At 40.0% G+C, this 22,713-nt stretch overlaps 1 protein-coding gene and 1 non-coding gene across 3 annotated transcripts in view; both read left to right on the top strand.

Moving 5' to 3' along the window:
* The window catches only part of rras2 (RAS related 2), a 104,734-nt gene that overhangs the window by 75,351 nt on the left and 6,670 nt on the right, over positions 1-22,713 (top strand). The window contains exons 2-4 of one of the 2 annotated variants that reach the window (XM_041197810.1): positions 13,935-14,022; positions 15,083-15,185; positions 20,117-20,225. In XM_041197810.1, the coding sequence (XP_041053744.1) occupies positions 13,935-14,022; positions 15,083-15,185; positions 20,117-20,225 (300 nt within the window). The remainder of the gene's footprint in view (positions 1-13,934; positions 14,023-15,082; positions 15,186-20,116; positions 20,226-22,713) is intronic. The other variant, XM_041197812.1, reaches the window with a different exon arrangement.
* Positions 4,696-4,842, top strand: LOC121283741. The gene has a single exon (XR_005944370.1). It is a non-coding gene; the product is annotated as a U12 minor spliceosomal RNA (small nuclear RNA).

Consider the following 22,713-nt stretch of genomic DNA (forward strand, 5'->3'; position numbering starts at 1 on the left):
TTCATTATCAATTTTCTCCCTTGTTATTAGCTTTTTAGTCATCTGCTGTTGGCTCCAAAAGAAGAAAAAATCCCCACTCCTCTGGCCTACCATTAGTTTTCGCTGCTTTGTATGCCTTAGTTTTTGATTGGATACTCTCCTTGGCTGCCTTTGTTAATCACGACTGATTTATCCTTCTCATTGAGCCCTTTTTGAGGGATAAATTTTTGCTGAGCATTATGAAATAACTGCTTAAATGTCTGCCACTGTTGATCCACTGACCTACCCCTTAGTCTATTTTCCTAATCCACTTTAGACAACTCTTTCTTCATACCTCTGTAATTGCCCTCAAACTGAATTTGGAATTCTACCATGTCGTGATTGATACCCCCTCGATCTTTAACTAAGAGATCTCTTATTAATCCTACCTCATTACACATTGCTATATCTAAAAATAACCTGTACCCGGGTAGGTTCTGCAAAGTATTGTTCTAAGAAACAATCCCTGATGCCCTCTACAAATTTGCCTTCCATGTTACCCCTGCCAATCTGATTTGTCCAATCAAAATGCAGATTAAAATCACCCATGACAATTGTAGCACCCTTCTTATATGCCTCCATTGTTTCCCGATTTATACCTTGTCCCACAGTGAGGCAACTCTTTAGGAGCCTATAGACGACTCCTGCCTGTGACTTCTTCCCCTTGCTATTTCTTATTTCGATCCAAATTGATTCCACATAACAATCTATGGCACCTGTATCACTACTCACCACCGCACTGATACCTTCCTTTATTAACAAAGCTACCCCACCTTCTTTTCCTTTTTGCCTATTTTTCCGGAAAGTTGAATACCATTGAGTATTGAGTTCCCAGTCTTGATCATCCTGCAACCATGTCTCTGTAATATCTATCAAGTCATATCTATATATTTCTATTTGCGCCATCAACTCATCTATCTTGTTACAGATTCTGCGTGCGCTCAGATAAAGAGCCTTAAGCTTCGACTTTTGACCATTATTACTCATTCTGGTTCTAATTTCTGCTGCACTCTTCTTATATTTTCTGCCCCTCCCTGTCACACTTGGATTATCGTTCGCCCCTTCACTACCCTGCACCCCTGCTGTCTTGTTTCTTTTTGATTTTTTAAACTTCGCTTCAATTGAACTAACATCCCACCACCATGCCCTCCCCCTCCGGTGCAAACTAATTAGTTTACAGTTCTGTCTGCAACCCTAGTCATATGATTCGCCAGGACACTGGTCCCAGCATGGTTCAAATGAAGTCCATCCCAATGGAACAGCTCTCTCCTTCCCCAGTACTGGTGCTAGTGCTCCATGAATTGGAACCCACTTCTCCAACACCAATTGTTGAGCCATACATTTACCTCCCTAACATTATTTACCCTTTGCCAATTTGCACGTGGCTCAGGTAGTAATCTGGAGATTATTACCTTTATGGTTCTCCTTTTTAATTTAGCCCCCGAGCTGCTCAGCTGTTTCCTAGTCCTACCTATGTTGTTGGTATCTACATGGACCATGACAACTGGATCCTTCCCCTCCCACTCCAAGTTCCTCTCCAGCACATCAGAGATGTCCTTAATCTTGGCACCAGGGAGGCAACACAGCCTTCGGGACTGTCTCGGGGCTGCAGAGAACAGTATGTATTCCCATAAATGTGCTTATCTTCTATTGCTACTACATTTCTCTTTTCTCCCCCCCAGTAGAATGGCACTAAGCACCACGATGCTGTGGTCAGTCTGCTCATCCTCCCTGCAGCCTGTACCCTTGCCCACACTGGGAGCAAGAACCTCATATCTCTTAGACAAGGGCAACAGCTGAGGCTCCTCCAAAGCTGAATTCTGGATCTCCTTGCAGTCACATCCTCCTGTCCCTGAGCATGGACTAAATTTGATGTAATTAATCTAAGGGGCGTGACTGCCTCCTGAAACAGTGTTCAGGTAACTCTCCGCCTCCCTGATGTATCACAGTGTCCCCAGCTCAGACTCCAGCTCATCAATTCTAAGCCGAAGCTCCTTGAGCAGCCAACACTTGCTGCAGATGTGGTCACCGTGGATCGCACCAACGTTCACCAGCTCCTATGCACTACAGCTGCTACACATTGCCTGCCCAGCTATCTCTATTCTATTTAATTAATTAATTTGGATGTTAAATATTTTAAAAGTGAATTTATTAACTGTCCTCTTCAGCTGTAAATAACTTCCCCTGATTTAAACCACTTGGCCAATCAAAAGAGACAGGGAAGATATACCCATCAGTCACCTACCTGTTTTCCTGTGATGTCACACTTGGCTCTGACAAGTAGATATAGGTTGAAGGGGCTCTTTTTCACCTCCTGGCGCTACTGCCCTTCTAGATCCACTCTCGTGTGCTCCAGGCTCTCCTCTTGCTGTTTTAAACTGGAAAAATCCCGGCTTTCCCCTCGCTGTTTTAAACTGTTAGCACATGCCAACTGAACTATTTTTAATGTGTGTGTGTGTACATAACAGGTAACCAGTTCACAAATCACATCCAGTAGTAACAGTTATAGGCCAATCCGTATTAACAATATTCTTGCCCCATGTAGATGTTTAACAGGCTGAAGGCTGGCTGTTACATAAACATAGAAGTTTCCTTCCCTTCAATTCTATTACAGAACATGGCATTCTTGGAAATATTTTACAGATCTGTGCAAACCCAGCCCAGTTCCTAGGGTTCAGTTATTCAAGGAATTTGCACTATTGCAACACAGTGGAAGATTTAAGCAAGTCAAACTGACAGCTATGCCATGATTGCAAAAGTGAAGATGGCTGTACATGTTGAGAGATTAGTTAATGAAGCATATAGGATCTTGGGCTTCATAAATAGAGGTATCGAGTACTAGAGCAGAGAAGTTATACGGAACCTTTATAAAGCTCTGGTTCAGCCACAACTACAGTATCCTATCTAGTTCTGGCTATCACATCTTTAGGAAGGATGTTTAGGCCCTTGATAGGGTGCAGAGGAGATTTACCAGAATGGCTCCAGGGTAATGGATTTTAGCTGCAAGGTTAGGTTGGAAAAGCTCCCCTTGGAGCAAAGGATATTGAGGGGAGATTTGATAGGGGTGTATAAGATTGACAGGTTTAACTAAAGAGACAAGGAAAAGCTGATCCCTTAAGGTGGTGGTACAAGCATTAGGGGACAAGGTGTTAAAGTTTTGGACAAGAGATGCAAGGGAGAATGTGAGGAAGAAGATTTTAGGCAACCAGTGGTAATGACCTAGAACGCTGCCTATGAAGGTGGTGGAATCTGAGGCGATCAATAATTACAAAAGGAAATTGAATGGGCTCCTGAGGGAAGTAATCTTGCAGTGATGTGGGAAGAGAGCAGGGGAAGAGGATTGACTGGATTGCTCGACAGAGAACCAGTATGGACTCGATCGGCTGAGTGGCTTCCTTTTTGTGCCATTATAGCTCTATGAAACCAACAGGCGATTAATATAAATGAAAATGCTGGAAACACTGTACAGTCCAGGCAGCATTATATTGGCATTTGCTCACTGCATGAGTCCAAACTGAATGCACCCTAGTTTTCGCAGCAGCTGGCCTCCCACTGAAAGTAAATGCAAGACTCACTGCTGAAAACCATGGCAGGCACAATGCCATTCGATGTGAAGGAGTGAGAGTATTTCGGAGCTTTGGGGCTGGGTAGTTTGTCAGCTATTTGTGTGGGAATAACAATAATTACAAAGCGTTTATACAAAGGTGCCTAGTCATTTTTTTCCCTATTTTCCCCTTTTTTAATTTTCGATTTTTAACCTGGTAGATTATTTTGGAGACCCCCAGGGGTCCTTGGACCTCAGTTTGTGAACCACTGCATTTTCGGACTGATCACTTGCAGAGGATTATTATCATTGTCCACCAAAACCCAGCTTAAGATATCTGCCTCATGACTGCCAGAGCTGCAGACCTGGTTTACTTTGAGTTATATAAAAAAAATCTTCTGCCTTTTTGGGTGTGTGTGTTCCGGGTGACAAAAAAAATCTCGATTTGCAAGTCCCAGCATGAGATCATGAGCGTGTTTCAGAAATCTCATCTCTTGTCATTACTTGCCATCCCAATTTTCCCCAACCATTTTTATTTTAACCAACATGTAGTGTGGTCTGCCTCCCAATCTACTTCCATCTGTTGCACCCAAATCCCTCTGTGGTGACAATACCAACTCCTGACTGTAATTGCGTGATCCATGCAAGTTGGATCCCTATTTTGTTTTAACAGCTTTCTTTCCTGCTCGGGCTGCTCAACTTATTGTTGCTTTTCTTTTTCTTACGTGTTTCTCAACTCTTCAGTCACTACTGTATGCAAATGTTGTATGTCTAAATTTAATGCCCTTGTCTAACTTCAATCTTTTCATTTTTTCTGTTTTTGAGTGAAACTTGGTTCTTCTGATAAGTTTTTCATTCATTGCTCGTGAGAACAGATCATATCAGTCACATATCTCCTATTTCTTCAGCAGAGGCTCCTTGACATCAGTATCAAGTTAGCCTCTCAGACTGCCATTTCTTGGTCCATGGACCATCTTGAGACTGTGGTAGGTGATGCAAACCTCCCACATTTGTTAAATCTCTTTCTTTCCAAAGTGATTTGTTGGCCAAGTAGGGTAACCTTAGAACTTGAGAACAACAAAAGCCCTATTTGTCTGTCTCCAGACAGGTTTGTCAGTTTGTGGTGTTGTAGTTTGTAGAACTAATGAGTAAGGAAAATAACGGTTTGGGGTGATGCCCGGGTCTTCATCACCTTGTGCGCGAGGAATTTTTGAGAATAAAGGTCGCCCTGCAGGTGACCTGCCTACTTTCTGGGATGCCGTAGAGCAGTGATCTGAAAAAAAAAACATTTGTAGAGGAAAGATCGAATGGTTCAAGACTGACACCAACACAAGTTAAAGTGATTATTTTGCTGTCAGCAAATAATCATTAAGAACAAGTATTTAAGCAGTAGTTTACAGAATAGTTCAAGAACTGATAATATCCACTCCTCTGGGTCGAGCCTGATATTACCTGCTCCTTTTTTTGTTTAGAACCCCACGTCCCTTCATCCCAGTTTTCACCCTACAGCTTGAACTGCAAAATTGCCTCTGCCTTTAAATGCAAGAAATGAGAAGCTGCAGACTGCATTCTTGTTCCCTGGCTAGACCATTAAATGGGCAGCACGTCTACCCCATCTCATGAATCATTAAAATTGTAGCTGATGCCTCTGTTCAACACGTAATAGCTGTCCTGTTTGTTCTGACTAACTTGTACTGTAGTTTCATGCTTAGCACTTCAAAGGAACATTAGGTCACATTGAAACCATCTGAGATGGTTGATGTGATTCTGCAGATTTTTGTGTCCATTTCAGTGTCTGTTATTCTGGACAATCTAATATTAACACCTCACATGGGATTCCTTCTGCAGAGTCTGGATTGTTGTTGGATCATCTGCTAGTCCCTGCTTCCCATTGTTGTGACTATTTTCCACAATGAGCGTATCCTAATCAGGGCAATGATCACATTATGTGATCAACTGGCTAAGTTTAAAACTGTGCACTTGATGGCAGTGCATGATGGTTAATATTGCCAAGCAGATGTTCATTTTACTGGAATGTCCAATATTCTTCGAACTCTTTAAAGAAATTAATAGATTTACTATCACTTTTCCAGAAATTAGGTTCGAAGCAATATTAATTTGGGAAATACTTTAGCATACGTTTGGAATGGCTTAGACATTTTGCGGGTGAGAATGCAACAAAGTATAACATAGCTTCGATTCTGTTACGGGTGTTTTTATTGCTATCATGAGTAGGATTGTTTAAAAAAACATGCTTTGTGCTCAACATAAAAACAGAATTACCTGGAAAAACTCAGCAGGTCTGGCAGCATCGGCGGAGAAGAAAAGAGTTGACGTTTCGAGTCCTCATGACCCTTCGACAGAACTAGGTAAATTCCAAGAAGGGGATGCTGCCAGACCTGCTGAGTTTTTCCAGGTAATTCTGTTTTTGTTTTGGATTTCCAGCATCCGCAGTCTTTTGTTTTTATGCTTTGTGTTCATTTTGAAGTAAGAGATGTTGCTGAAGAATGGAGCTCTTCTCAGCTCAGGCAACCAGTGTCAGCATCAAACAGCCTCAAGTCAGGTGTGATACAAAGTACAGGTGAAATACAAATGATGCCTCTGCACTGCCAAAAGCTTGAAGATGAGCTGCATCAGCATGGCATTTTCTTTCTCAAAAATGTGCTCATGTGACCTTTTCCATCCAAATGAGAAACATTTCCTGTGCAGTAGGCCCATTACCCCCAGTTGGAATTAGATTAAGACTGTTTAGACTTATAACAGAGGGCACTTGGGGCTTTCAGGAAGGAAACTTTGATCATTTCAGTCTGCTCTGACATTCAATGCTGATCTCAAAGGTAAAAAGCCAGTGTTTAGCCACTATACCACTCAGTTCTCAAAATGTCCAATTTACAGGTTATTAAAAGGTATTAGAGTATGACGCAGTGTATAAGTTGCACACTGGTAGCTGTTGTTTGTGGGTATCATATGTCTCTCAATAACATCTCAATAACATTGACCAGAGACTGAACTGGACTAGCCATATAAATACTGTGGCTACAAGAGCAGGTCAGAGGCTATGAATCCTGCAGAAAGTAACTCGCCTCCTGACTCCCTAAAGCCTGTCCACAATCTACAAGGCACAGGTCAGAACTGTGATGAATACTCTCCACTTGCTGGATGAGTGCAGCTTCAATAACACTCAAGCTTGACATCATCCATGACAAACAGCCTGTTTGATTAGCACCCCTTCCACGGACATTCACGCTCTCCACCACCGATGCACAGAGCAGCAGTGTGTACCATCTATATGATGCACTTCAGAAACTCACCAAGGTTCCTTAGACATCACCTTCCAAATCCACAACTGCTAGCGTCCAGAAGGACAAGGGCAGTAGGTAGATGGGAACACCACCACCTGGAAGTTCCCCTCCAAGCCATTCACCATTCTGACTTGGAAATATATTGCCGTTCTGTCATTGTCGCTGGGTCAATATCCTGGAACCCCCTCCCTAACAGCAGTGTGGGTGTACCTACATGACATGGACTGCAAGGATTCAAGAAGGCAGCGCACTACCACCACCTCTAGGGCAATTGGGGATTGGCAACAACTAATGGCCTAACCAGTGAACCCCTGTCCCTTGAATAAAAAAAAACATTGGATGTTATCTGGCCAATAGCGAGAGGGGCAGCAAAGCATTATTCCATCCAATCCAAAGCATCTGTTAAATGATGGATGAGGTTTTAACTCAAAACCTGTTCAATAGTTACTATCTGGTCTGATGTGCACACTGTGATCATGCTTGGCAACTGCATTCTGCTGTTTTTTTATTAAATTAAAGCTGAGCTCAATTTACAGCTTTTATAATTTCTGAAACGTTTAGAAATGAATAATATATCTCAATGGCGGTAACACATTGTTAGATAAAGCAGTGGAACTTTTAGCACAGCCAGATGCAATGTAATGTTACCTAATCCTTTGTTGCTGAGCCTGAAATGGAAAGTGCAGCATTTCCCACATGTGTCAACCACAGCTCAGTTGGTAGCACTCTCAATTTAGTCACAGGGTTGTGGATTAAAGAAGTAATCCAGGGTTTGAATACAAATATCATGACTGACACTCTAGTGCAGCACTAAGGGAATGCTGCACTGTTGGAGGTGCTGTCTGTTGGATGAGAGGTTAAGCCAGGTAAAAGACCTCACAACACTATTTTGAAGAAGAGCAGGGGAGTTTCCCTTTTTTATTTTTGGCCAATATTTATGCCTCGATCAACAACACAAAAACATTGGTCATTATCACAATACTGTTTGTGGGAGTTTGTTGGCAAATTGGCTGCTGCGTTTCCTCCATTACAACAGTGAACATACTTCAAAAGACCTTCGCTAGCTGTAAAGAATTTTAGGTGGTTGTGATAGGTTCTATATAAATGCAAGTCTTTTGAATGTCCCGTACTTATATCTTTGGAAAATGTAATGAGCAAAAATGGATCCAGTTAAATAGGTAACAGCTGGGAATCTGTAGCTGATGTCAATTTGATGACAATTGTTTGTAAAATGCTGCTGTGTTGTTAAAATGGAAGTTAGAAAGTATATTAAAGTAACGTAGATTTTTACCATTCTGTTGACAAAGAATGATATTGTCTTTGTACAGCATTACTGGTATACATAATTGGCCAATGAATGTTTGAACTGAAACTTGCCCTTGGAGCACTGGCTGTTTTAATTGGGTTGCTTCAATGAGCTAATTTGCCTAGTTGAGAACATGCCCTTCTGATGTAAGTACCAGGGGTTTTAATCTGATTGCATCTGCATAAACTAATTTGAAGTTTCCATTGGAACTGTTGTACTAAAATATTTAGAAACACAGATATATTCAGAAAATTCATGTGGTTGAATAATGAACTGCAGAATGCAAGTGATATGTGATAAGTTAGAGGTTCCCTCACCTCGCTGAGCACCAAGTTATCAGGGAGTATGAGGAGGGCGGATGTCCACAAAGAACCATTGCTGGTACAGCATCATATAACTCGAGGTACATTGTGGGACCAGTTCAGAGCTGCTTTTGGTGAATGGTGAAAGTTGCACCAGGAGCAGCACAGAGATCCAGTGTCTGCTTCTAGAAATTGGCTGAGATTCAGACATACTGCACTGTGCTGAGATTGTCCTGTTGAACACCATTTATGACTAGGTAAGGTTAGTGAAAGACATTTGTCATTTCCTGATTTCTGCACAAAAGTAGAAATCCTTGAAGCAGTTGATTGGTTAAAGCACATAATCCGTGTGTGATTGAAGGTAGTTGATCATTTTGAACTCCTTGATTTGCTTCCTCTAGATTTTGAAGCCAATAAGATTGAGCTCTATTTATAAAAGATGTTTTTGAAAAATAAAATGATGGGGGGAATGGACAGGGATGAACAACACATGAATCTGAAAAAGTGCTGAGCAAAAAGATGTTTGAGAGCCTTTGACAAAATAACAAGTTGTGAATTATACTGGTTTTATTAGCTCAAATGAAGGAAGGTACATGATCACTGGATGAGAATTCATCCCATTAAATGCACATGAACAGAAATGTGTTTTCTTAGTAGTTAGACAACTTACTTAATAAGCTGAATTACTATGAGATATAGGTTAGCTTATTAGTTTCTCCTTATATAGAATTCTTGATAGCTCATTTTATAATCATGCAGTGAATAGATAGTATGTAGCTGTGATAAGAAAGGGCATATCATGAAGGGATCCACAGCGAATCTTGAGAGGGAGGGTGGAATGTTGGTTGGTTGTATTTGCATGATAAATTAACTATATCTTATAATTGAGCTTTCTCTATAATGTGCCATTTCATACTACTACGATCAATGTTGTATGCTTTGCTTGACCTTGGACCTTTTAACACTCAACAAAAATTAATTTGATTTTTTATAATTGATATTGTGTCTAGTTGTGAAGCCTGAATCCAAATTATATTAAAAGTTAAATTATCCGACATTCCATTCAGGTGTAGGAATGGCATAGGAGGAAATGTAGCAGCATGGAGAGGCTGGCTGGCTGACAGGTAGCAAAGAGTAATGCAAATTGCTCACATTGAAGAGGAGTTGGTGCTGATATGCCACAAGGGTTATTAATGTGTTCAGTTTTTTTGTTGAGGGAGAAAGATACAAATTGGACTTGGAGTATAATCTTGAAATTTGTGAGTCGGCACATAAATGAGAAGCTTGATAACCACAAGGATTACTGAGACTTTAGGAGTAAGATGACAGATGGAATTTAATGCAGACAGTTGTGATGACATGTAGTTGAAGAGAAAAAAGAAAGACTTGCATTTATATATTTCCTTCCATGACCACCAAACACCTCAAAGCATTTCACAGCTAGTGAAATAGTTTTGAATTGAAGTCACTGTTGTAATAGAGGAAATGTGACAGCCAATTTATGTGCACAAGCTCCCTTGGAAGTAATGTGATAATGGATAGATAATCTGTTGTTTTTGATGTTGACTGAGGGGTAAATATTGGCCAGAGCACTGGGGAATAACTCGCCTGCCTTTCTTTGAAAATAGCTTTTACCCCCATCTGAGGGTGAAAATGGAGCCTTGGTTTAATGTCTCATCTTAAAGATGACACCTCTGACATTACAGTACCCCCTCAATACTGCATTAGAGCGGGAGCCTTTCCTTTTGTGTCCAGCCACTGGTCCAAGACTTGCCTCTGAGTCAGAAGATTGCAGGATCAAGAGTGCTACCAACAAAGCTATAGCTGACACAATTTTTGAAAAGGAATAAGGAATGTGAGTATCTGCCCAGTGGAAGGAAGTTGAAGGATATGAAATAATTGAGACTTTGGGCGCAGAGAGAATAGATCCTTGAAAATGTGAATATCACGAGATAAAATTAGGTAAAAGGGGAACCAGTAGATGTAATATGTTTGGATTTCCAAAAGGCATTTGGTAAGGTACCGCATGTAAGGCTACTTAATAAGAGCCCATGGTGTTGGGGGTAGTATATTAGCATGGATAGAGGATTGGCTAACTAATAGAAAACAGTTGGAATAAGGGGGGCATTTTCAGGATGGCAACCTGTCACTACTGGAGTGCCGCAGGGATCAGTGCTCTGGCCTTAATTATTTCCATATATAAATGACTTAGATGAGGGAAGTGAATGTACTATTGCTAAATTTGTGGATGACACAAAAGTAGGTGGGAAGGCAAGTGGTGAGGATGACACAAGAAGTCTACAGAGGAATATAGATAGGTTAAGTGAATGGGCAAAAAAGTAGCAGATGGAATATAATATTGGAAAATGTGAGGTTATGCACATTGGCAGAAGGAATAGAGGAGCTGAATGTTATTTAAATGAAGCAAGACTGCAGAAGGCTGCAGCACAGAGGGATTTGGAAGTCCTTGTGTATGAATCCTAAAAAGCTAATGTACAAGTTGAACAGGTAATAGGGAAGGCAAATGGAATGTTGGTCTTTATTTCAAAGGCAATGGAGTATAAAAATAGGGAAGTCTTGCTAAAACTATACAAGGCACTTGTTAGACCACACCTAGAATACTGTGAGCAGTTTTGGTCCCCTTATCGAAGGAAAGATATACTAGCATTGGAGGATGTCCAGAGAAGGTTCACTAGGTTGATCCCTGGTATGGAGGTTGAGTAGGTTGGGCCTGTACTCATTGGAGTCTAGAAGAATGAGAGGCGACCTTATTGAAACATGTAAGATTCTTAGGGGGCTTGACAAGGTCGATGCTGAGACGTTTCCTCTTATGGGAGAACCTAGGATAAGAGCACTTAATCTCAGAGTAAGGGGTCCATTTAAACGGAGATGAGGAGGAATTCCTTCTGAGGATAGTTAATCTGTGGAATTCTTCACCGCACAGGGCTGTATAAGCTGGGTCATTAAGCATATTGAAGGCTGAGATAGATTTTTATTCAGTAAGGGAATCAAGGGTTATGGGTGAGTGGGCACGTGGAGGAAGAATGGGATCAGGGCCAAGCCATTTTTGCCACTGCAATTTCCCGCTCCACAAGAGAGCGATTCTGAAATGGTGCTGAAGGAGGTGGGATGCAAACTGATGGTTATTGACTTCTCCACAACATGATGTGGACTGTGTCAAACTATCAAGCCACGATTTCATGAATTGGCAGAGAAAAGCCCAAGTGTAATTTTCTGTGAGGTAGATGTGGATGATGCACCAGTTCTTGCTGAACAGCGTCAAATAAGTTGCATGCCAACATTCCGTTTCTACAAGAATGGAGAGAGGGTGTTTGACTTTGCTGGAGCCAATCGAACAACACTGGAAGACAAAATTCAAGAGCTGTAGTAATGGCCTTTAAGCTTGATGAAATCTTTGTTTCAAACCAAAAATAAATCAATAATTATTTTTTTTTAAAAAAAGAAAGAAAAGGCAGGAAAGGATTCAGGTCAGCCATGATCTCATTGAATGGCGGAGCAGACTCGATGGGCCAAATGTCCTACTTCTCCTACGTCTTATGGCCTAAAACAAAATAAAAAGGTTGAGCGAATCTTGGATTTCATAAATAAGGTTACAAAAGTTGAGAGATTTTGATAAATTTGTCAGAATGCAACAGGCTACAGTTTGAAAAATGTATCCTAATTGAAAGGACAATAATGCCCAGTGACAACAGCATAGGCAAAACCAGAATGATGCTAGGCATATGATTGGTTGATAATAGAAATGCGAAATAATAGTCATGATGATTGATGTGAGATACTTGGACTGTTGTGTCTTGCCTGCGAGTCAGGCCAAGTCTCAATCTAGGACTTGAGCGCAAAAATCAAAGCTGATACTCCAGTGCAGCACTGAGAGAGTGTTGCACTGTTGGAGGCCCTGTCTTTGGATGAGATGTCAAACAGAGGGTCCTGTCTTGCCCCCTCGATTGCATAGTGCTATTTCGAAGAAGAACAGGGGAATTATTCTTGGTGTCCTGGACAATATTTATCCCTCAATCAACATCTCAAAAACAGATTACTTGCACATTGTCATGTTGTTGTTTGTGGGAGCATGTTGTGCACATTGGGTTTTCCAGATTGTAACAGAGACTATGCTTCAAAAAATACTTAATTGGTTGTAAAGTGCTTTGGGACACTGGTCGCAAAAGGCACTACAGTATGTAAATGCAAGTCTTTTCTTTTATTTCCATTGAAGTAAAGAAAGTGAAGAGAAGATTTAGTGTGTTAGTAACGTTAGGAATGGTTTTGACCTGGTGAATAAAGAAACAATGGCTCATAACTTCCGTGCTTCCTAGTGTCGGATTTGGGGGATACCCCAAAGATGTGCTGGGGAATCCCTCGCAAGTTCCCAGGTAAGGGTTTGCGCGGCAATTGCCCAGAAGCGCACACTTCCTCTGGACAATTGGGCTGAGCTGGGAGTCATCCGAATATACAGTTTAAATCGCAAACTTTGGATGATTCTGCCAGGTTATACATAGTTATCCAGAAAAAGTAGAATTAAAACCTCTTCTAACTTCTGAGTAACCAATGTAAAGATCCAGACCGACCCCATCGGACTCCATTCCCTCTCCACCCCCACTGCTCCAAACTCCGACACCCCCCACCCATGGAACTCTGACTCCCTCCCACCCGCCCCTTCTGGACCTTGTACCACCTCTGACCTCGTTCCCCCCACCCGGCCCTCTGACCAGCACTCCCAAATCCTACGGACTTACATTAAACACTTACCCTGACCTGTCAATTTCCCTGGCCCTTTTTGCTTACCTGCTTTAAGGCAGCAAATGGCCTCCTTGAATTTGCTGGAGCTGCACTTCACTGGGGCTTGCGAGGACTCTTTTGATGCAGGTCCCAGGCAGCTCTGATGATTGGAAGTGGCAGTGTAATTTTCAAGACCAGGTAAGTAGATATTTTTTCTAAGTTCTGCAAGCCAGCATTTTCCGACATTAGTCGGAGGTTACGGCCCACTGTTTCTTTTGCCCAGGAAATCACTCACTGTTCGTCGATTTTTAAAATTTCACTTGAGAAAGGAGAGAGGCCGGAAGAAATTAGTGATACATAGAGTTGTTGGAGCATTGAATGATTTAATGGTGGTTTGGTTGAGGTAGACACTTTAGTTTTGATTGCTCTTAGAGTTGACACTGTAATCAAAGGACACAGATTTAAGGTAGTTAACAAAAGAACCAGAGGTGACATGAGAGGAGAAGATTAGATAGCCCTTTAAAAGAGGCAGCAGAGGGCGAATAGCCTATTTCTGTGCTGTCATTCTGAGACATATGCAACTGAATCACTGCCTCCTGAGTTGTAAATATGTGCGATCCTCTTCTTGTAAATACAATTTTATATTTACAATTGTATATCATAATGGGGGACAGTCCTGGCTTTTAAAGAAAAATGTTTTTCTAAATGCTTTTTTTCTTTTACAGTCTTACTTTGTTACAGATTATGATCCAACAATTGAAGACTCTTATACCAAGCAATGTGTTATTGATGACAGAGTGGCAAGATTAGATAGTAAGTATTCTGAAACCAGATTAACCATGGGTATTTGAATGCTTTTAAGTTTGTGGGCAGCCCTCTGGAAGACCATTCTAGTGGAAGGTTAGGGTGATCCACTACAGTAAGCTATACCTAACAGATCGTTTAGAAACCAGATTTTCTTTTGGTCTGAACTGGGAGCTTTAATTTTGAGTGAAAAATAGGATTGAGGTGATTACGAATTAGGTACCAAGCATGAGGTTATGCTACCTATGGCACATACCTAATTTCACACTGTTGAGAGGAAAAATTGGTTTAAATTATTACAATAGAATTCTAAGATGAATACTAATCAGAGCAGGTAAGTGTGAGATAATTAAGGCTGAAGCTGCAACTAAATTTCAGCAGAATATTTTTGATTTGTGATTTTTTTTTTAAGAAAAAGCAAACTTAATGCTGATGCCGATATTGTGATCAGAAGTTGATTAACTAGTCTGCAGCATGCCATTAACTTCCAGTAACTAGTTAGCCAAAGAGCAATGGCTTTCAACTAATTTTGACTGAATTAATTTTGCTAACCTGATATTTGATGAATTTTAAAGAAGAGCAGAATTTAGTCCCATCAGGCATCATGCTAAAAGGCTGTAATCTCACATTTTCTCTCAATTCTTGCATTCCCTTAGAAGTCCAAAAGGATCTGAAAAACCATGGACTGGTTTCAGTTAATTGAGGACATGATATAAATAATTACAGAATTGCATTTTGAAAAAAATGTGAATCTTGCCTATATAGATGGGTGTGTAACTGTAAAAAAAAATACCTGGAAATGGTTTTTCTAGCATGCACCTGCTGTTTTGTCTGGAAGCTGAGTGGATGTAATTTTTCAAGTTGACCGTTGCATTCTAATGTCCTCACTGATGCAGATGAAATTGTGACTGATACCACTAGCTTCATTTAGAGATTGGAAAACTGTTTTTTCACATTTGAGAGAAATGCAGTTACTGAACATTTTGTGTGCACAGCAACTCAGCCCATATTTTCTCTGTTATGCTTTGTCATATAATTCTTAACTTGAAGTTTCTGTTTTGCCATCAAGTTTTAGACACAGCAGGACAAGAAGAGTTTGGAGCCATGCGAGAACAATATATGAGGACTGGGGAAGGATTTCTCCTTGTCTTCTCTGTCACTGATAGAGGAAGGTATGTTTAAAAACATGATGCAGGAGAAAATTTACAATGCAGTATTTGCATTGGACTAGGAAGTTTCATTTCAATTTCTTGATCCATAAAATGGCAGTAGGTTTTAGTTACTTTGTGATTGAATTTTTGAGCTACTAACTAACCTTTAAGGTAATATGAAGATTGTCCTGAAGCTCATGTTGTCTGCCCCGTGCAAGGGTCAAGTCACCTTCTTGCAGAGGAGACTAACTTAGAGTGGGAGATGCACTGCAGGAATTGACCAAGGCTTCTTCGAGAGCATGTTCCAAACCTGTGGCCATTACCATCGAGAAGGACAAGGGCAGCAGACTCCGCTGCCTGGAAGTTCCCCTCCAAGTCACTCGCCACCCTGACTTGGAAATATACTGCCACTCCTTCACTATCGCTGGGTCAAAATCCTGGAACTCCCTTTCTAACAGCACTGTGGGTGCACCTACACCACATGGATTGCAGCGGTTCAAGAATGCAGCTCACTACTACCTTTTCAAGAGCAACTGGGGTTGACAATAAATGCTGGTCCAGCCAACGAAGCCCATTTCCCGTGAATTAATAAAAAAAAAGACAAGAATCCAGTTGCTGTGGTCCACATAAGAAGCAACGACTTTTTAGAAGCAGGAAAGGTGCTCTGCTGAGAGTGTTTGCAGGGTTAAGATCCAAATTAAAACCTAGAACCTCAAAGGAATAATCTCTGAATTGTTACCGGAACTATGTGCCAATTACCATAAAGTCAAGTAGATTAGAGTATTAAACACACAGCTCACTGATGTAAAAAGAGGGATGAGGTCCTGAAAGCAGAATGTAGGGCGCTAGGACATAAATTAAAAAACAGGACCTCAAAGGTAATAATCTCAGGATTACTCCGTGCTACGTGCTAGCGTGATCAGGAAAAGGAGAACAGACCAGATTAATGCGTGGCTGGAGAGATGTTGTGAGAGGGAGGGATTTAGATTCCTGGGGCATTGGGACTGATTTTTGGGGAATATGAGACCTGTACAAGCTGTATGGGTTGCACCCCAGCAGGACTGGGACCAAGATCCTCGCAGGGATATTCGCTCGTTCTGTGAGGGAGGGTTTAAACTAGATTCGCAGTGGGATGGGAACCTGAGCAGGGAGACACAAGAGAGGGAAACAAAGAAGTGTAAAAATGTCAAAAAGACAAGTCTAAAGGCACTATATTTGAATGCACAGAGCATTCGTAATAAGGTAGATGAATTAACAGCGCAAATGGATGTAAACGGGTATAATATGATTGTGATTACAGGGACATGGCTGCAAGGTGACCAAGGCTGGGAACTGATTATCCAAGGGTTCTCGATATTTAGGATGCACAGGCAAAAAGGAGGTGGGGTGGCTGTAAATGAGAACAGCAGCAACAGGGGGCACTACTTCTACATTACCCAATCACAGATATGGAGTCAAAGCCAGATCAGAATTAGTGGCGGATTAAAGAGAGGGGCTGAGTGACAGCATCACTGGGACAGGCGGAGGTCAGAAGATCATTAAAAAGGTGGAATTCCATGAGCCAGAAGTCAGAATGCCACCAACTGGCAGAAATTTCTCATCCCTGTAGTTTAAAGCCCTATGATAAGTCCTAGTTATTCCGATTCACCAGGTCACTGATCCCAGGCCAGTTTAAACCCCTCCAAATAGAACAACTCCCACTTTGCTGCTAGTCCTTTTTTCCTTTGCTTTCCACTCCTGCTTTCTACTTTTCTGTCTTTCATTCCTGCCTGTGTTCCTCCAACTATAGGTTCTAGCAGTACTTGATGTTGGATCGGATGTGCACAGCAGAATATTTGATGAGGTGAAATTGCTGGAATTTGAAAAATGGGAGACTGGCAAGGACGGCACCCCCCCACCCCTTTTGCCGGATCATTGGTTGTGGTTTTCAATCATATAGTTCCTTTGCTCTGGAGTAAGCTCCCTGATCTCCTCTGCTTCATCTTTAAGAACTTCCTTAAAGCCATCTCTTTGACCAAGCTTGATTTCACATCTCCTGGTATTTTTTTCATTGGATTGGCATCCAGTTTTGTGAACAGCTGGTGGTGTTTTCTATGTTAAAGGATCTATCCAAATACCAGCTGATCTTGTTCCCTCCAGCCTTCTTCCTTCTCTTACCCTCACATTCTTTTGCTCTGTGCATTTTTCTCCCTCTCTGTTCCTTTCTTTCTCTCTTTTCTCTTTACTTGCTTCCCCATCTCCACTCCCTTTTCTCTGCCCCTACTCCTTTATTTCATCTATTGTTTGAAAACTTGCCGTCTCCTAGGAAATGACTTGTTTTATTGTAATTTTACCAGCCTTTACATTTAGGAATTCAGCTCACATGGCAAGTTGGTTGATGTCCTTGCAAACATATTGGCAAGTAGTTCCATCTGGAATCCAGTTCATAAAAAAAAATTAGATGCAAACAGGTATCCTGTCTGAAAAACTAGTGTTAACCTGGGCTGCTAGTTCCCCAACTCGAGTTTTTTGCTGGATATTGGCAAGTCTGAAACATGATCATTCAAGGTTGCTTCAATCTTAAATTTCCTCAGTATTCCATTTTTTTCGCTCTTGTACATTTTTATGTAATTTGTTCGTCATTTAAACTGCAGAATTTTTTTCACTTAATTTCTGGCAACTAATTCTAGGAGTATTGTGTATTTCATCAGTTTTGGTGGTTATACATCTTCAGCTGTTAGCTGTAATTGTGTCACACTCAACTAGAATTGGACAGGAAGAGTGAAAAGGAAAATATAAGTGAGAGAAAATAGAAATAAATGTTTGGAGAATTTAAGTAAGTGATGAAGAAGAAAGCTAAGTTTCAGCAAAGGATGATAAAACACAGGGCATATCTTACAACACTTGATCGACTTAGTTGTTTTTGCACCGTATATACTTGTGCAAAAGTTGATCTTGTATAACAATCGACCCCATGATTTTTGGCTAAAAATCCTAGTTTTTCAGGTATCAAAGCCTAAAAAATTCAGACCCTAAAGTTAATCCTGGAGATTTTAATGATTCAATTGTATTGTAAATGTAAAAATACTAATGAAAGCAAGTAAATGTTTTAAGTTTTTGTTTGTATTTATTCAAATTATTAGTGATCAGACTATGAATGACAAATTATATTGTGATTATTTATTACTTACTGGAAATTATGGTTCATTAGTTTAAAGTTATGCATGCGAACATTTAGATTTTCCCTCTACCAATTCTAGTGGCAATCTCCATGCCTCGTGTACCACATGACCTATCATAATTCCTTCAAGAAAGAATGATAACACAGCTCAACTTGAACTGAAAGTTGTAGCATTGCTGAGGAGACTAATAATTGTGTAGCAGTAAGAGAGTTTAATGTTTCCAAATGTAAAAAAAAGTTTGACTGGAGAAATATATCCAATAAACTAGAGAGATGTTGGAGAATAAATGCCTACAGAGGAAAACTGAGCAAGTGTTCTCACCCAGAGAAAAAAGTGGCAGAATGGGTTAATGAATGTTAGCAAAAAAGGTCACGTTATAACCTGTGGAGCCATCCAACTCTATGCCATCAGAGAAGGGAAGAAAGACCGTATTTTAGAATTTAAGGCCAGTGCCGGGCAGTGCACAAAATTAGTAAAGGCATGGCTTAGTACTCTGTCAGAAAATGAAAATTTTAGTGTCTACTGCCTAAATTCCACCAATTTGTTATCCAACATCAAGAGAAATACGCAAATTGATTGGTCCGCATTGGAAATACAGATGAAACATCGATAAACTTCGACTTAACAGAGCTAAGATTGGTGATAAAACTGTCCTTATAAAGATGGCTGGCCATCTGAAGATATGGTTCACAGTGGTTTCACCTTGCGTGGTGGATGGCACAAAATTAAAGTTGATGGTGATATCCAAGCAAAAAAAAGAAATTTCAGAAATGCATTGTCATCCATGTTCATGAGAGAGGCTGGATGCATGAAGGTGAATGCAAGAAATGGATCAAAGTGTGGGACTTCAGACCAAGAGGACTATGTGAAGAAAAGGTTTGCCTGTGTGGGACATGTTTGAATTTCACCTTGTCGATAATGTAGTCAGTGATGTAGGATTGACCAAAACTGATGTGTTTTTATTCCTAGCAGTCTTTGTGTTGATCGTCCCTTGGATGTCTGTATAAATAAACCTTTTTAAGGCAGTTTCTGAAAGATGTGGAACAATTGGATGTTAGGCAAAAAACTTATTCATTAAGGGCTGAAATATGCAAGCAGACTTACTAGCAATATTGTCAAAGGGTCACAGATGTGTGGAATGAACTTGTTCCCAGTATTGTCAAAAAATCATTTGTGAAACATGTAATATCGAATGTGCTCAACAGTACAGAGCAGATTACTTGTGGAATGATGATGCTAAAATTACTGCTGATGATTATGGAGACTCGGAAGATCCATACTGATGTTATACAGCCAGGCAATTGGGATGAATTACTTGATGATTCAGATCGTGACCAGAGTGATTTTGAAAGATTTCAATGTGAAGTGTTGGAGCTAATTTGTTACACATTTCACCCAATGCAATATAAGCTTGTTATAAAATGAATAAATGTTAAATAATTAATACAAATTCTTTCATGTTGGTTTTTACTTTATTCCATTGTGACATTCTTGTTTGGATTTCACTTGGCCCAAATTAAGCATGTATGTCAACCCCTTAAACATTCCCTTTGTAAAAGTAGACTCCGTGACTTTTGGGCTAAAACATCAGCCTCAGAAATTCAACTTTTATGCTAGTATATACAGAGTATGTTTAGGACAGGTTGAAAGTGACATTGGTATGAATCCAAACTGTGTTCTAATTTATCAGAAGCGTTAACCATTCAGATAAACATGAATTGAGACTTTCTTTAGGTGGAGAACACTTTAAAAATTATGTTTTAAGTTGTGCAGTTTTATTTTCCTTTTCAGTTTTGAAGAAATTTACAAATTCCAAAGACAAATCCTCCGAGTAAAAGATCGTGATGAATTCCCTATGATCCTTGTGGGTAACAAAGCTGACCTAGAACATCAAAGGCAGGTAAGTGCTATGAAGTAACATTTCTGAACTTTTACTTGTGGTTCTGTACAGTGAAGGCAACGCAAATAAAATGAAAGTTGGGCAGCTCCAGTGGTTATTGATTTTGATTTTTGATGTGTGGCTTCCTGATGTCTACAGAAATGTCATTGAATACAGCCTTTTTTGGTTAAAATGGCAAACCCTATTTGCAAAAAAAGTATTAAAAACAAGCAGTTTGTATAATAATCTTATATCTTGGGACTTAAAAAATCAAGTTAATTTGATTAAACTGAGGATGCTGAAGTATTTTGAGTTAAATTTGCACCAACTCTTTCTACAGAATTCTTGTGACATAAATTTAGTTCTGACAAGATGAGCATTTCTGATGAGGTCATTCTTGTGTTCATCGTAATAAAAATATACGAAGAATCAACAAATTGAAGTATAATCAACAAACCGAGAAGATGACCAACCATTTTCTGTACATGTTCCACTTAAGCATATTGAGAATCGCAAAAACATTTCCTTTACCTCTGTTTTGTTTTCAGTCCCAGACAGTTAAAAGACTTCCCTTGATTTTGTGCTTTTTTTTCCTAAGTTGGGTAGGGGGTTCTGACTTAATTTTCCAATATGACTATGCGTGAAACTATAAATGCACGTGTTATCAAGAGGCAGAAAATAATTCTACCACATTGGACTACCAACAGAAAGCTTTTGTTAGAATTTTCATTGGTCTAAATCACAGTTCTGGCCTGTTCAGCAATAAGCAGAAAATTTAGAATGTTCCTTCACTGTTGCTGGGTCAAAACCCTGGAACCCTTTCCCTAACGGAACTGTGGGTGTACCTACAACACATGGACTGCAGCGGTTCAAGAAGGCAGCTCACCACCACCTTCTCAAGGGCAGTTAGGGATTGGCAATAAATGCTGGCCTAGCCAGTGATGCCCAAATCCCATGAATGAATAAAGAAAAGCCTGCAGCAGTCTGAATTAAAACTACAAATGTTTTTCCTTTGTTCATTTCCAATTATGCCACAAGATGTGCTTTTAACTTCCATACCTTTACAGGGAGAAGAATAAGCTCCTTGTTTTGATTTTGTCAAAACTAAAATTTAAGCCCAATCATGTTCGTAAAATTAGATTGGAGCTAAAATGAGTCTATTTAAAGTTACATGACAATTAGTTGAATATCCTAGCTACAAATGGACAAAGCTGCCACCTGATTTCAAAATTAGCCGAGAACCTTTCCAAAAGTTTACAGTACCACATTGTCTATTACTGAGACTAAAATTCACCTGTTGATGTCAATAGTTGGCACCTTATGATCTAGATCTATACGGAGAAACAAAAATATTCTTTTCTACTGCTCTCCCAACTCTTACTCAAACCTGTGCCATTGTAGTGTGATGTTCTGATTGATATGTTAGAGGATGAGTAGCACAGATTTAAATCTTATTTACATATTCACTGAGACTGGTAGAAAGGTATTCCAGGTCATCTCTGTTGAGCACTTGACATCACAAGTATGGAGCAAGTGTTTCCCACTGTTCTAATGCCAAATATGTGTACTATAATAATTTGTGCAAAATAATTATGGGGTCATGCCATTTGAACAAATGAATTAATTACACAGCATCATGTAATAATAAATTATGTCCAGCAGAGTGAAGCAATTAGTATCGTTATAAATTTGATAGTTCTTGATGTTAACTGAGGTAATAGAAAATTGATAAGAATAAGGTGGCACTTCTCACTAGTAGGGGGAACAAAGGAAGATTTGAGGCCAGCTGTTGCCACCCCACCTAGTGATCATTGAGGGGGCGGTGATGGGAGAAGTTCATACTCTTAGCAAACAGTATGGGCAGAGAAGATGCAGAAGTGTTTCCTTGTTAGGTATCTAACTGAAGCATTTATACAGCCCCATTTTATTAGATTTATATTATATTTCTCTCCTACATCTAGGATTAACAGTTTTGGAGTCAACTTGATTTTAGCAACTTGCTGGATTGTGTTAGTGTATATAAGCTTTGAGCCTCGACTATTAATTTTAGAATTTGTTTTGTAACTTAGTGATTTTGTTTTACAGTTAAGCTGAATGACGTTTAAATAAGTCCAAATTAAATCAGAGGAACAGTTTTAGTTTGTTAATATCACTACTTAGTCAGAAAATATAGCATAAAAATCTTGCTTCTAGATTCATGAAGGGACAGTGCAACTCCGGAACTTTACTGGAACAAAATATATTCTATATTGGACAGAGGACAGAATATTTTCATTGCTGTTTTGTGTGTGTTTTAAAACTTCCTTGCTGAAGGTGCTACTCCTGGGTTCCAGTTCCATGAGGATCTGTTGGTCTCTTGTGCCCACCTGAGTTGTGACTTGTGAATCTAGAGTGCGTGTTAGGAGACATCGCAGCTTTATTGTTTCTTTTGTTCTTAGACACGCCTTCTACCCACACCAGTGCTCTCATGTGTGCACCTTAAAGTAGGGATCACTGGATGGGGCTCAGT

The sequence above is a fragment of the Carcharodon carcharias genome, chromosome 10 (assembly GCF_017639515.1).
Source record: "Carcharodon carcharias isolate sCarCar2 chromosome 10, sCarCar2.pri, whole genome shotgun sequence".
NCBI lineage: Eukaryota > Metazoa > Chordata > Chondrichthyes > Lamniformes > Lamnidae > Carcharodon > Carcharodon carcharias.